This window comes from Miscanthus floridulus, chromosome 8, assembly GCF_019320115.1.
Source record: "Miscanthus floridulus cultivar M001 chromosome 8, ASM1932011v1, whole genome shotgun sequence".
In the NCBI taxonomy this organism is placed as follows: domain Eukaryota; kingdom Viridiplantae; phylum Streptophyta; class Magnoliopsida; order Poales; family Poaceae; genus Miscanthus; species Miscanthus floridulus.
This window is the reverse complement of record NC_089587.1, coordinates 36,110,501-36,125,528: the sequence shown is the minus strand read 5'-3', so window position 1 is coordinate 36,125,528 and position 15,028 is coordinate 36,110,501. Positions and strand designations below refer to the sequence as shown.

At 44.9% G+C, this 15,028-nt stretch overlaps 1 protein-coding gene across 2 annotated transcripts; it reads left to right on the top strand.

Moving 5' to 3' along the window:
* Positions 1–4,194: 4,194 nt before the first annotated feature.
* On the top strand, positions 4,195–11,627 carry LOC136476175 (uncharacterized protein At5g41620-like). 2 transcript variants are annotated; one of them, XM_066473906.1, is made up of 3 exons: positions 4,195–4,757; positions 7,787–7,906; positions 9,717–11,627. In XM_066473906.1, the coding sequence occupies exons 1-3, from the start codon at positions 4,311–4,313 to the stop codon at positions 11,187–11,189; spliced, it is 2,040 nt and encodes a 679-aa protein (XP_066330003.1). In that variant the 5' UTR covers positions 4,195–4,310; the 3' UTR covers positions 11,190–11,627. The 2 variants fall into 2 exon arrangements, with proteins under 2 accessions (XP_066330003.1, XP_066330002.1); XM_066473905.1 differs by having other exon boundaries at positions 7,781–7,906.
* Positions 11,628–15,028: the final 3,401 nt, after the last annotated feature.

Genomic DNA, 15,028 nt, shown 5'->3' with positions numbered 1-15,028 from the left:
GACACGGGGGTTGATGACGATGATGAGTAATGTGGCATCCCATCGATCCCCATGGTGAGCCGCCCTAGCGACATGTTAATGCTTAATGCTAGGACGGTAGATCAATTAGATATGCAACCAAGACAATCCTACGATGGAGATGCCTCTAGTGGAGATCAATCTCCCCGAGGATGGCGTCACGGCAACAGAAACCTCGACTCAGAATCAAAACCCTAACCTCATGATACCATGTAAGCAGTAAGGGTTATATATAATGCGTGGATATATTGCATTGAAATTCTCGGATGGTACATAGAGTACTGAGCCTTAGAGCTACTACACCTCCCCGGATACATACATATGGCAATATCATGTTACAATTCTAAGTACCAAATATTATATTCTAACAATAGACAAGGGTTGGAGTTTATAGCGTGCTAATGCTAGAGGGGTAGGTTAATGATGATAGATCTAGCTTCTTAAATTAGACCGTTCTGTAAGTAGTAGCACTTTAGACGACATGTTACAAATATACATCCTAACGGTAACCAGTGTTTGAGATCTCAGATTCACTGCCATGCAAAAAGAGACCCTAATTCAATATGATTATGATCATATAGAAGCAGGTGGAATACATTTTTTGTCACTCAACTACTGTCTTATACTCTCTTTCGTCCGTGAATTATCATTCATTAACTATTAAATTAGCCATTTTAGTTCTCAAACTTTAACTTCTATCTCAGTTTCATCAATGAATTATCAAAGTGATCTTTTCGGTCATCAAACCTTTTTTGGGCTCGTCGTCGGTCCACGTTCTATGCGGCACACCATGTTTTCATGCCTCTTTAGCTCTCTAAAGTTAGGGCAGCTCACCATATCCAAACATGTCTTATCATGAACCTTATCTTTTTAATAGTTCATGGATGAAACTAGATCTAAAAGTCAAGTTCGACGACTAAAATGACCACTTTAATTGTTTAGGATGAAATTAAATCTGAAAGTAAAATTTAAGAACTGAAACAAACACTTGATAGTTCAAGAACAAAATAAGTTTCAAACAATGGTTGGAGACGAAAATGACTATTTTGTCATAGAAATATAGAGGAAGAAGCTCCACTATGACCAGGAGGGGAAGCTATTTGTTATGTATCTTAAGATTAAGATGCGGTTAGATGAGAGAATAAATTATATTTCTAAGCCATGGCTGGTTTGGGTTGGTTTGGCTTATAAGCCATGGCTGAAAGTACTGTTGGCTGGTTTGGCGTGAGAGAAAAATACCGTTCGTTGGCTGATAAGCCATGGCTTATAAGCCAAATACGACCAAGCGAACAGGCTAAAAGTTGGGAGAATTGATGCCAAATACAATATAGCTAGTAACCTTTCTATGAGAATTGAAGATTTCTTATACAGGCCGTTTCAACATTTTAAACTATATAAGACAAACGATATTTTAGATGTTTTTTTGCGGTATTTTTAGTTTTTCTTATCGGAACCTAGCCAGCCAGTAGCTAAACGGTTAAAAAAAACAATCTTAATTATCAAAATAAATATTTTAGAGAGAATCTAGATCAAAGTGTTTCTATGAGAAACCCAAACCTACGTAACCTGGACTGTGAAATAATGCTGATCGAGAAACATGATATTATGGATATGATTGATGAATGATGCTTGAGAAATGAATAATTGAAGGCTTCTTAATGAAATACACGTGAAATCGTGTTCTAGAAAAAAGAAACGAATAATTGAAGGCTTTTTTGGCAGAACTTCTAAAGGGGCTTCATCTGTGTGTTTCTGTGGTTTTCTTGAGAAACACTCACATTGCGAAAAACAGCTTGTGAAACAAAGATCAAGCAAAAAAATGATGAAACCTAAGCCATTTTGATCTAGAAGGCAAAGATATAAAAATGTTTTTTTTTCTAGTTTCACCATTTAAAAAAAAGCTAAAACCCTAATAAAAAAGGGTGAAGACCGAAGACATGCAATAGCATGCCATCAACGCCAACAATGAGCACATAGGGCCCAGTGGTGGACCCAGGATTTTAGAGTAGGGTATGTCCATGGCAAGAAAATATTTGGATGAACGATATAAAAAGTTCACAAGAGCCAAGACATTTGAATTTTGATTACCTCTGAACATAGCAAAGGCCAAAGGGATTTGAATTTTGATTACCTCTAAACGAAAAAATCAAATCGAGGTACTGGAGCAGTCGGGCTCGCCGGCTCCTGCGGCTCGGGTCGTGCCGAGCAAGCAGCTCTGGCTCCGTAGCTGCCGGGGGGAGCAGGACGACAGGGGGGGACGAGGGGCGCCGGCGCCGCAAGCAGCCACGCGGGCGGGCGGCCTGGCAGCGGCGCAGCGCGATTCCGCGTCCGTCGAACTCGAACGTTCTAAGCTGCTGGCTGCCCTACCCCTACGGCAGCCTCCTGATGGGTTTAGGGAGTGGGGAATTGGAGATTAGATAGTGGGAAGGCCAGATGGGCCATTGGGCCGTCCGGTTAGATGTGGCATGTGGGCTGCTTTTCAGCTAGATGCGAATTACAGGCAGAAAATAGTGAAGAGTCGTAATTTTGAGACCTTAACTATATTGTACATGTATATACCTCTAAGAACTACTATTTTTTTCCAAAAATGTTGGGTATGTCCGGGGATACCCGGGCACAACTGTAGGTCCGCCCATGATAGGGCCCTTTGGTTTCCTGGCCTATTTCTATCTTTCCTTAGCTTTTAAGCCTGGGCAGTTTTAGCCTGTCGCAGGCAAGCCAGCCCCTATTTATTTGGTTGTCTGTGTTGTCTAAGCCTCGTCAGCAAATGCGGTGTTTGGGCCTGATTTATTTTACATAGAATCACCTCTTCTTCAGGCTGGTAAGTATACCCATGTTGAGGAAATTTGTGGAACAGGTGGTGGGCGCGCAGCACCCCGGCGAGCACGGCATCAGAGCATCACAGCCATCTCGGCAGCAGAGCATGGCAGCGAGCATCACGGCCATCTCGGCAGCAGAGCAGCATGGCAGCAGACGACGAGCTCATCTGCTTGCAGTTGACGCCGTCCGTCCGTCCTCCGTGAGGACGAGCCCAAGCGCGGCGTGTAGTGGCACGGCGCGCGGCGTCGCGTGGTCCGCCGCCACGGACAGCACCGCCGCCAACGCCTCATCCGCCTGCAGCATCCTTTCTTTTTCCCCCTCTCCTCCGCAGCTCCGCTTCAATTTCCCAAGGCTCGTCCTCCCCGGCAACAGATGACGAGCTCATCTGCTTGCGGGGTCGTAGGTGGACATCCTGGTTGCAGTTGACGACGAGCTCACTGCAGTCACGGGGTCGTCCTCAGCTAGCACGGCAGCAGACGGGGTGCTGTCGGCTGGTCCTCGTCGGTAACGGAGGGCGCCTCGTCATCAGCGTGCGCGAGCTACGGCCGGCGACCCTGCCTCCGCGAGCGAGTAGAAGCGGCGGCGGGAGCGTACAGGAGTGGCACGCGAGCGGGTAGATCGAGGAGCAGCGCTTCAGCGTGGCCGAGCGAGGACGAGCGGCGTTGGCAACCGGGAGCTGACGCGAATCGATTTCGGGCGCTGGCCAAGCCAGGCCCCAGAAAAACGGATCGCCGTTCCATTCTTTGGAGCCAGCCCCAGGTGCGTACGGCGACCAGTGGAAGCCTGACTAAGGCCCAAGACAACTAAGCCGGTGTGTTTAGCTCGTGAAATTTGGGAATCTAGTTATTATAGTATTTTTGTTTTTATTTGACAATTAGTGTTTAATCATGGACTAATTAAGCTCAAAACGTTCGTCTCACGATTTCCAACCAAACTGTGCAATTAGTTTTTTTTCATCTATATTTAATACTCCATGCACGTATCGCAAGATTCGATATGATAGCTACTGTAGCATTTTTTAGAAAAATTTTTGGAACTAAACACAGCCTAAACATCCACATTTTAGCTCCAGAAGACCTGGCCACCACCCAACCAAACAGGCTCCTATTGTTGGTTGTGTTTTACGTTTGCTGTCGCTGTAGTGTGGCGCCGTTTTTTTTGAGCAAAGTTTCGAAAGGCAAAAGGAGGTAAAAAGGGCCCAAAACGAGGCGGGAGAAAAGGCGCGAGGGAGCGAATAAAAAAAAAAAGGCGCTCACAAGTCACGACATGCTGACCAGTGGGCCCACCACGCACTCTGACTGCCCGGCGGAAAACCTTTCCTTCTCTCCTCCTCTCCCCTCACCAGCTCAACGACAAGCAGACCCTCCCACTCCTCTCTGTTCCCTCCCTCCCTCTGCCAGCTCGACCCGTCCCTCTACCATGGACTAGGCTCTAGGCGGCGTGCATGTCCGCCCGGGTGCAGGCACATAGGCATGGAACCGCCCGCCCCAGCACCCGCAGCGCCACGAGGGGCCGAGCGCGCGGAGGCTGTCGCTGTCGCTGCGGAGCCGGCTCCCGGGGCCAGAGTCGAGGCGCAACAGACGGGGGGGCCCGAAGGTTCCGGAAGGGCGAGCCGCGGGGGGCGGGGGGAGGTGCCGCTGCGGCTGCGCCTCGGGAGGACCCGTCGGCGGGCGGGGCCTGCCACACCGACGCCGTCGTGGAAGATGGAGGACGAGGAGGGAGTCCGGGAGGGCCCGTCCGCGCCCGCGCCCGCGGCCGCCGCGGCGAGGAGGAGCTCGGCGTCGGCTTCGGCGCGCCAGCTCGGCGCCAGCCTCTGGGAGATCCACGACGTAGCGCGGGAGGTCCGCCGGAGCAGGCGACGGGGCGGGAGGGGCGTCGCCGCCGGTCGGGAGCCCGGCGGCGGCGGAGAACTGGATCAGGTGAGGGTTTCCGTTCACTCTAACCTTCACCCACGTGGCATAGGAATTGTAGTCGGATGGATTGCTGCGGATTCCGTGCCTTGTTCCGCTCTTCTGAATTCTGAAAACAAATCGATCAAATTCCAACTCGCAAAAAAAACTTTTTAATCAAATTCCAAAATTGGTTCCTGCACGTGGTTCTGTCGAATTGTCCGTTACACATGGCTCGCAGGTTTTGGCCCCAGTTCATTGATTTGCTTGCTGGTACCGCTTTTGACCACCCAATGCAGTTTCCTCAAGGTCCAAAGTACTGTGGACCTTCAGTTGGTGTAATGCTAGTGCGATTTTTTCCTATTGCTTCACAGAAATAATTGCATTCTGGGGCTCAAACCTAACAAATTGGGAAGGATTGAGAGTGTGCTACTGATGTACTCAATGGAGGTTATTTAACCACATTTGTTCGGCGGGTAAAATATGATGCAAAAGGGTTATTTTACAAGTGATTATTTTATGCTAGCTTTAACTACACGTACAAGTGGTTATTTTACAATTAAATTACAGCTTTGACATTTTCTACTCTCAATGATATTTTATATAATGAGCTCTTCTTATGTTATGCAAGAATTTCGCAGTGTATCTGTTTTTCTCATTTGTCTTGCTATTACTAGAGGTCGAAATGCAATAAGAAAAATACACACTTACAATGCTCAACTATAGTTATAATATATCGTTTTTGTACTACAAATAGCATATATGTACAGCGACTAGGTACAGCCTGCGCGTTGCAATGGGGTTATGGGAATTGGGAATGACAATCTTGCTGCAGTCTAATTTTTCCACAAGCATAGAACTGCAAACGCTGCCCAATTCACCTGAAACCACATCCATCGAAAATGATACTTGTCATAGCATCACACATGTTCTTTATGCTGATGATGTGATCATGTTGACTAAACCATTTAAATGTAAAATGATGCATTCATGCCTAAAAAATATTTAAGTAGTAAAAACTTGATTTTTTTCTGAAAAATACTCATTTACAAACACCTGTCAGTCTAGATGAATGGCAGAAATGACAAAGCTTGACACATCAAACATGAACCACAAAGCCGACAGCTCAACAGCTCATTTTCAGCAAAACAAAAAAACAAAGTTAATCATGCTCTAGTGGTCAATCCATTAGTATCTACGGACGGGTGCCCATTGTTTTGCCATGTTCTTAAAACCCATTGGCTCTTCAAATAGTTGTTGAGCTCCCCTTACCAAGCAGTTGTTCAGCTCCCTTGCAGCTAGTCATGCTTCTTAGCACCACAAAGAAGAGGAGTTAGGAGTCACCAACCCAATATTTGGAGTAGGAGAAAACTGATAGTATTACAACAACAACAACAACAAAGCCTTTAAGTCCCAAACAAGTTGGGGTAGGCTAGAGTTGAAACCCAACAGAAACAATCAAGGTTCAGGCACGTGAATAGCTATCTTCCAAGCACTCCTATCTAAGGCTAAGTCTTTGGGTATATTCCATCCTTTCAAGTCTCCTTTTATTGCCTCTACCCAAGTCAACTTCGGTCTTCCTCTGCCTCTCTTCACGTTACTATCCTGACTTAGGATTCCACTACGCACCGGTGCATCTGGAGGTCTCCGTTGCACATGTCCAAACCATCTCAATCGGTGTTGGACAAGCTTTTCTTCAATTGGCGCTACCCCTAATCTCTCACGTATATCATCGTTCCGAACTCGATCCCTTCTTGTATGACCGCAAATCCAACGCAACATACGCATTTCCGCGACACTTAGCTGTTGAATATGTCGTCTTTTCGTAGGCCAACATTCTGCACCATACAACATAGCAGGTCTAATCGCCGTCCTATAAAACTTGCCTTTTAGCTTCTGTGGTACCCTTTTGTCACATAGGACACCAGACGCTTGCCGCCACTTCATCCACCCTGCTTTAATTCTATGGTTAACATCTTCATCAATATCCCCGTCCCTCTGTAGCATTGATCCTAAATATCGAAAGGTATCCTTCCTAGGCACTACTTGACCTTCCAAACTAACATCTTCCTCCTCCCGAGTAGTAGTGCCGAAGTCACATCTCATATACTCAGTTTTAGTTCTACTAAGTCTAAAACCTTTGGACTCCAAAGTCTCCCGCCATAACTCCAGTTTCTGATTCACTCCTGTCCGGCTTTCATCAACTAGCACTACATCGTCCGCGAAAAGCATACACCAAGGGATGTCCCCTTGTATGTCCCTTGTGACCTCATCCATCACTAAAGCAAACAAATAAGGGCTCAAAGCTGACCCTTGATGTAGTCCTATCCTAATCGGGAAGTCATCCGTATCTCCATCACTTGTTCGAACTCTAGTCACAACATTGCTAGAAAACTGATAGTATTGCTTCCTGGAATTTATCCCTTCAGTCTATTTCTGTTCAGCTATGGCTCAATGAGATTCTATAGTTTTCGCACCTCTGGTGGTATATTCCTGGAATAAGCCCTCTGATGCCATTGCAAATGTTGAGAATCTGAAATTTTGCCACTGCCAGTTTGGGAGATTAAGGTTACATCCAAAGTAATAGAAGCAGCCAAGGATATTTAATGCAAATTATGCACCATTGAATTCCTGCCTACAGATAGGGTGATGAAATGCTGTACGCATAGAGTGAAGGAAAAAAGAAAAGGCATAATTGTAATAGCAGAACAGAAGGGAGACGAGTTGGATGATCGCAACACCGTACCTGCAATCAAGCTTCAAAACACGAAGGCTTTAAGACTGTAACATGAAAAGATGGTTACTGACACTAAATTTTAATGAGTCAAAGATTTTAAATATCTTTTCAGAGTAACTCACTATGACACTACAGTTTTCACAGGGCAAACAAACAGTCAAATATTTTTAACATGTGTGATAAATTTTTTTTTTGATGAAACTGGTGTGCTAAATTTCATTGTTTTCCATATTGATTGAAAGTTAATTTACCGTATTGATTGAAATTTATTTTCATATTTTTTTTTTCATTGATGATGTTTTTCTTGCTATTTTAGCCACAGAGTTCAGGTGGCATCGGTAGGCATCTTGCAGACTCGTCAATGAAACATCATAAGTTGAATCAAGAAAGAAGCCATAGAATACAACCTTTTTCTCCTGCAAGTTATACAAGCTCAGTTGGGGTACGTATATATATTCTTTCGTTGCACTTCATAATGAAATTTGGCCATGGCCCCAATTTTTTTCTTTAACACATGGAGAGTTGTGTATCACTATTAAGGAGTGGCAAAAGCCCAAAAACACTCTCACACATCCCATGAAAAAGAAAATAAAATAAATGTGCCGCTAGGAAAATAAAAGCAACCTCGACCTGGACACGGGTGCTACCTAAGACCCACCCTCTGGACCAAGAGCAAGGAGGAAGGAGATGCCCCTGGCCTCGGCCAAGTGCCACAAAACAACTCCCTAGCAAGCAACAGAGCATTAGCTAGATTAGGAGAAGCACCATCAAAGACGTATCTTCTTTTTTTTAAAAAAAATGGCAGGAGCTCTGCCTTTTCAATCAAGAAGAAAGACTTGACTCATTTTTTTTTTTAATAAAAAAAACTCGACCCTTGGGGGAATGACCTTCCCCAAGGTATATCACTGAAGGGAGCACACGCCGCAGCCCACTGAGTGTCACTGTTGCTGAACTAGTCGCAACAGCGTACAACAGCTCTGACTTCGCACGAACCTCAGCTGAAGCTCCCAAACTTCGCCACCACATAGATATCCTTGATCCTCCGAGAGAGACCATGGCATGTCATTGTTGCCGAGCTTTGAGGAACCCCATATTGACGCAGCCCTGACTCCAGCACCATAGTCCAAGCCAAGATTACCAGTTATGCAGTATGCACCACACAAGTGATGAACCATCCACAATCCCAAATCACCAGCCATCCCCTACTGCAAGTAGCCACACGAGCTGAGCTCCTGGGCATGCCATGACATAAGACTCGGCTCACCACCACCACATCACCCATGCGTGGCCACAACCATTGCTGTTGCCAGTGCAGGCATGCCATCGAACATCTGCGCACACAGCGCTTGCATCTTTCCATGAACAATGTGGCCACAGCAGCCACGCGCCTGCCCACAGCACCACAACTGCTGGCACAGCGCCCTGAGCTGCCATAGTCACCATCCGTCCTGCTCCCATGACCCATGCAGCCACGGCCAGGCCATCGGACTAGGTCACCGTTGCGATCTCAAGCTGCTGTCGTGGCTGTGACGAAGGAGGGGTCAGCTGCCAGATTTGCCTCATAGAGGCATGGATCTGAGCCACTAGCCCCCGGATCCATAAGGTGGAACTGCTGCCAGCGGCCACCGGAGCCAAGGAGAGGGAGAGGCACGGGATAAGAACCATAGATGCCAAAGAAGTCTGGCTGCCATCCTCATCACGGTTGTGCAGGCTAGGTGGCGTGTACTCCGGCAGCAGGGAGGCAGAGAGGATGGCCTGGCGGCCATCCCGGTGATGCTGGTGGTGAGGTCCACCTGTGCCACCCGAACGGGTGACGTGGTGGCTGGGTTGATGATGACCAAGTTAGGAGTTTTCTGCACAGCGCTATTACTCTTGTCTATTAAATACACATCCTTTGTGATGATTCCAAATCGTCCAAGCCCCTAAGATGATGAGAGAGTTCAGTCCTTATCTGGCCTGTACATCCACCAGAGCTTCCACATTCAACCACCAAGCACTGACCATCATAGGATAAAAGGTTTTGTTGTTGTTGCTGCACTGATGACATGGTCCTTTGGAATTATATGAAAATTCGTTTTACTAGGAACATGCCATTAATGTTATCTCAATGTAGCAGTTTCCTTGTAGTTCAAAATAGCTCTATCTTATATAGCGTTTTCCCCCCTGTAGTTCAAGGTATGTTTTCTGGCTTAAAAAGTTAGAACAGTGAAGCACATTTCTCAAACATGTAATTATGTGTCTCTATTTTACAGGATTCCAATGTTAATCAAACTAGAAGTCCAACTCGTTCTTTGGGTATCATGGGTAGATCTATGGGGGAAGGCTATAGCCTTAAAACATCAACAGAACTATTGAAGGTTCTAAATCGAATTTGGAGCCTTGAAGAACAGCACACTGCTAACTTGTCAGTGGTTAATGGATTGAAACTTGAGTTACAGCAGGCTCAGACACATGTTCAAGAACTCATGCAAGAGAAACGGAGGTACAGACATGAAGTTTCGTCATTAATGAGGCAACTCTCCGAGAACAAACTTGTTAGAAAAAACAAGGACCATGTGAAGGTTGACGCAGCTCTGCATTCCCTGCAAGGTGAACTAGAGGATGAGAAATGTCTGAGGAGGCATTCTGAGGACCTCCACAGGAAGTTAGGCATGGAGTTGTCTGAAATAAAGTCAGCGTTTCTCAAGTCAGTCAAGGACCTTGAGAAGGAGAAGAAAGGAAATTGCCTCTTAGAAGACCTCTGTGACCAGTTCGCAATGGGCATCAGGAACTATGAAGAGGAACTCAGAGTGGTAAAGCAAAGAAATGTCAAGAGTTATGAGCTCAACTTTGATAATTCAGTGCTCCATATTTCAGAAGTATGGCTTGATGAGCGAATGCAAATGCAAAATACTGATATCAATGGGGAATTAGCTCATAAAACCACAATAACAGAAAGGCTCAGCAGTGAAATACAGGCCTTTCTTCTTTCTAAAAAAGCAGGTAGCTCTATGAATAATGAAAAACATATGAATGATAGTACTAGATTGCGACGTCAATCCCTTGAGTCTGTCCATTTGAATGGGGCCACCAGTGCTCCTCAGTTTGCTGAAGATGACGACGACTCTATTGCTAGTGATTTGAATTGCTTTGAACTGAACATGCATGGCCATATGGGATCTCGCAGAAGTGGCACAGGTGCCATGGATGTGCATAAGAGAAGATCAGAGCATCCTCATGGTATAGCTGCTGAAGGTTCACGCATGTCCAATGTGCCAATTTATTCACAGAAAGGCATTGCAAGGCCCAGTAGCAGCAAACTGCAGCATGCCAGTAAAATACCAGAGATCAACTCACAAAGCAATGCCAGAATTACTTCAGCGGAAGAGCAGAATGGAAGCACAAGCAACCAAATTATTCGAGGATCCAACAATGGGTCAACGAAGAACAACCCAGATGTGCATCATGTTGATTTCCTGGGGCAGGAATCATTTGATCATTTCTCCCGAACAAGCCTATTTTGTGAAGGCATTACTTCAGGGGATTTGGGTAATGTCGGCAGCCCAACGCGGCAACTGAAATACCAATCCACATCTTTGGACCCTGAGATAACGGAATGCTCACCTGAACAGCCAGTAGGTGTGATGGAGAGCACCCTGAAGGCAAAATTACTTCAAGCAAGGCTGGAGGGTCGACATGCCCGGTTAAAGGCGTCAGGTGGCTCCTCAACCAGCCGGAGAAAGTGAGAGTGCTGCAGATTCTGGGGTTTGACTGTTTGAGGCCCACACGAAGAAATCAAAGGTGTAATATAGCTAACTTGTATCTATGGAATTTCCTTTGGCCGTGTCAATTGGTTCAGTATCCGTGTACATGGGTTATGAGCTATATCTGAATCTGAATATATGAATCCTAGTTCCATATGTGAATCATCTTCCATGTCAGTTAGGCTGTTAGTTAGATGCCAGCACACTTTAGGCTGATAGCTCAAGACTCAGAAGGATTTTGGTTATGACACCTTGTGTCTTGTTATCTCCCTGATACTTTGCTTAGAAGCCTTTTGATGTACTACATTTGAACAGCCAAGTTTTCAGATTTCTCAATAGTTTCTATGAGCGAGTATGAGCAAACATGGTACATGTACATGGCGCATGGGCACCTTAAAATTTTTGTGGTTGACAGTACAATATCCGTGACACCTCCAAATTTTGTTATTTCTTTTCTTTTTATATCTAAGTTGTTAGGGGTTAACTGGTGATGCAGCCACTGCCTGGCTACCCAGGGCAGCTGCCCAGGCTCGCCATCGGTAGGCCAGGTGCATCTGGGCGGCAAACTTTACAGCTTATTAGGAGCGACTGAGCGAGTACGTGAAGTCTTTCCTTAGACTTGCCCAGGCTCTAGAAATTTCTCTCAGCCACTAGGGTTACCACTTAGGACGTCTTTGGCAGGGCTCCTGCCCGCCGGCTCTGGCTCTGCGTGCTACTGTGTGCTCCTGTGCAACTCATAAACTAGCTCCGGCTTCTGTCTTCCTCTCTACAGCCTGTGGAGCTGCCTTTCTCTGTCTCCTCCTGCTCCGTGCTACATGGCGCTATAGTGCCAGATAGAGCCAGGTCAAACAGGCCCTTACACACGAAACTCAGACTTCAGCATGGACAAGAGGGAGCAAGAGGAGAGAGGCAGGAGAGAGAGGACGGTGTTAGCTACTTAGCTTGTTATTAGGGTTGGAGTGAGCAACTAAGGGCCAGTTTGGCACCGCTCTTGCGTGCTCCGGCTCCGGCACTGTTCACGCACTGTAGCCGGAGCCGCAGGAACTGCAAAAACGAGCTCCGCCGGCTTTGTGAACAGTGTCCAGTGAACAGTGAGGCGAAAAGTAGGAGAGGGAAACAGCTTCAATGAACAGTGTTGCTACAGTATAGGAAAGAGAAAACGGCTCCATGAACAGTCTGTGCCGATGGAAGCCGGAGCCGTCGGAGCCGAAACAAACGAGTCCTAAATGTCTAAATTCGATACTTTTAACCCGAAAAAGCTAATATTTTAATAATAACACGCCCGCAACTAATTTTTTAACGACCGGTTCTTTTGGTTGCTTCATCGGGCATGGCACGACTGACAGTTGAGTCGAGCTACATGCTAAAGTCGCGCCAGACATTGTGGCGCAACTCACCTATATATAGGTGCCACACTATCGTCCGACCTTCTTTCTCCTTCCTTCCCTCTCCTCTTGAGACAGTGGCACGATGGTGGAGATAATGAGAGCACCGGAGCTCTCTGGTGCTAGCATTGGATGAAGTCGTTCTTCGTTGAAGGGCATCACAGTGCATCAAAGTTCTCTAGTGGGTGCAACAGATGATGCACTAGAGTTTCAGTCTAGAGAAGATTGCACTCCCACTGAACACATGATCTCTCTTGTGGGGCATCAGACAAACCACCAGAGGTTAAATACAAAGGTCGATAGCGGTTAGTTTGCACAACAGAGGGCACCATAATTCTTAGATGTGGTCATCGGAGCTATTCGGTGCACCCTGCTTTTGCAACCCGAACTCCCAATGGCTAGTTGGTACTTGTGGGGCTGTATGTATGTACCCTCTTCGGTGGGCCATTTAGAGTGTGTTAGAGCTTGCTGAAGCTATAGTTGAGTTGAGGCTCATTTCTTATGCTTTAGTCATCATATGTGCCTAAAAGAAGATAAGACGATTAGCAAAAGTGATAGGATTGGTGTTTAGGCTAGTTAGAGACCGCTTTAGCGCTTAGTCTAGTTTTAGACTTAGTATTTAAAGAGATTTGCATACATCTTTGCTATCGGTGCTTACACATACCTAGTCCCTTATTCCTCCGGGCTTGTAAATCTTGTGAGGCCTTCCAAACTGAGTTTGTGAAATGGCCGCCAGTGACGTACAAGGGACATGACGCCCTCAACATTTTGGCCGAAGGTCATCCAATGGAGATGGTGGGGAGCGATCTGGGAGAGACTTGATGGAGATCCACTTGCATGTGGTGAAGGCCCGTGAGCTACCCGCAAAGTTATCGATACAGAGCTTGACCCTTGCGAGGGCATCCATATGAGGGTCTCCAAAGAGGACTAGTGGAATAAAGCGTTAGCTTTTCAATATCTTAGTAAAAATATCATCGTGCAGATGTATTCATTCGATAAAAAAAATTCCATGGATAATTTTGTTTTACTGGCTTTATAATGTGGAAAAAGGGGAGAGAAAAAATCTCAGTTGGGATCTTTATGCTGCCAACGAATTGTACTGAATTGACACTAACGAAAAGGTGGAGAGTGCTATATCCTGTGAGTGGGTGTGACACGGCACTATGGTCGACACATAATTGCTTTTCTTTCTCTTTAGGGCTTGAGGATATTTCTAGCACTCAACATAGCTACAAGAAGCGGCCAAGAAAAAACCTTGATATTATTTGTGGACACCGGCACAACACAGCATATCCATTTCTTATAGCATCCCTTCCCTAAAAAAATTATTATGGCATCCTAATAAGTATGGTCATCGACATTTTATCAGCCCACAATGTTTTTTTTGCTTACTACGAAAAGACATTAATTATGAGATTTGTTTTGAATCATGTTAATGTTTTAAAAGCCATCTATATTCGTGGCTGAATAAAAGAAAATTCAGCACCAGATATCAGGTTGAGCGAGTGCATATATTGGTTACTAGAATTGTCCACTTGGTTTATTTCGGTAATGAATTTTTCAGCATGGTTTATTTCTAAATTTGACTTCAAATTCTGTTCGTCACATATTCACTCCTATGAATATTCAGGATTCTAGGACTTCTACAACAATTTAAGGTTGATAGAAAAATCTGCATGTACTCCTCACTAAATCATAAGGAATTTGCTTTGATTTACATAAGTCATGGTATTAAATGGCAAGTTACCCATGCCATTAATAAGATTTGTGTCATTAAATGTCAAGTTATTTTGATTAGTGTATGTGAGTGTATTAGGCTAATCTTAGTAGAGGTTTCATGTCCTAGTTTTCTAATACTCTCATGTGTTGGAAACAATTTAGACTAGTTTCATTCTCATCAAACTTTGATAATCTCTCTATGTATTTATATGGTGTCATGTCAACATATTTGCTAAGTTGACAGCTTATTTAATACCCATAAAACTCTAATGAAACTCCCTCCGAGACTAGCCTCTGAGACATGAAAACCCCACTGATACTGACCTAATAACTCACAGCCTCTTATATTCATGGACAAAATTCAAGGTTAGAATCTATTTTGTGGAATGTGGGAGTAATTGTTTGCATTATTATCAAAATATATATTAGCATTACTCTAATGTTTCTACATCACTAAAATTGTATATTATTATAGATATTTCATTCACAAAACTAGTTAAATCTAGAAGTGAGTAAGTTATTTTGATTAGTGTCCTAATGCACTCACGTCCCTTATATTTATGGATGAACTTTAAAGATTAGGATCTATCTTATGGACCGAGAGAGTAGTTTGTTTGCATTACTTAACAAAATATATTAGTGCTACTCTAATGTTTCTACATCTAAAATTGTACTCTCTCCGTTTCAAATTATAAGTCGTTTTGACTTTTTTTTATA

Bases quoted from the DNA above. Each gene is read 5' to 3' on its own strand.
- LOC136476175 (XM_066473905.1), top strand. From the start codon at position 4,311: ATGGAACCGCCCGCCCCAGCACCCGCAGCGCCACGAGGGGCCGAGCGC. The intron at 4,758-7,780 runs GTGAGGGTTTCC...TTGCTATTTTAG, and splicing joins GCGGCGGAGAACTGGATCAG to CCACAGAGTTCAGGTGGCAT. The intron at 7,907-9,716 runs GTACGTATATAT...TCTATTTTACAG, and splicing joins GTTATACAAGCTCAGTTGGG to GATTCCAATGTTAATCAAAC.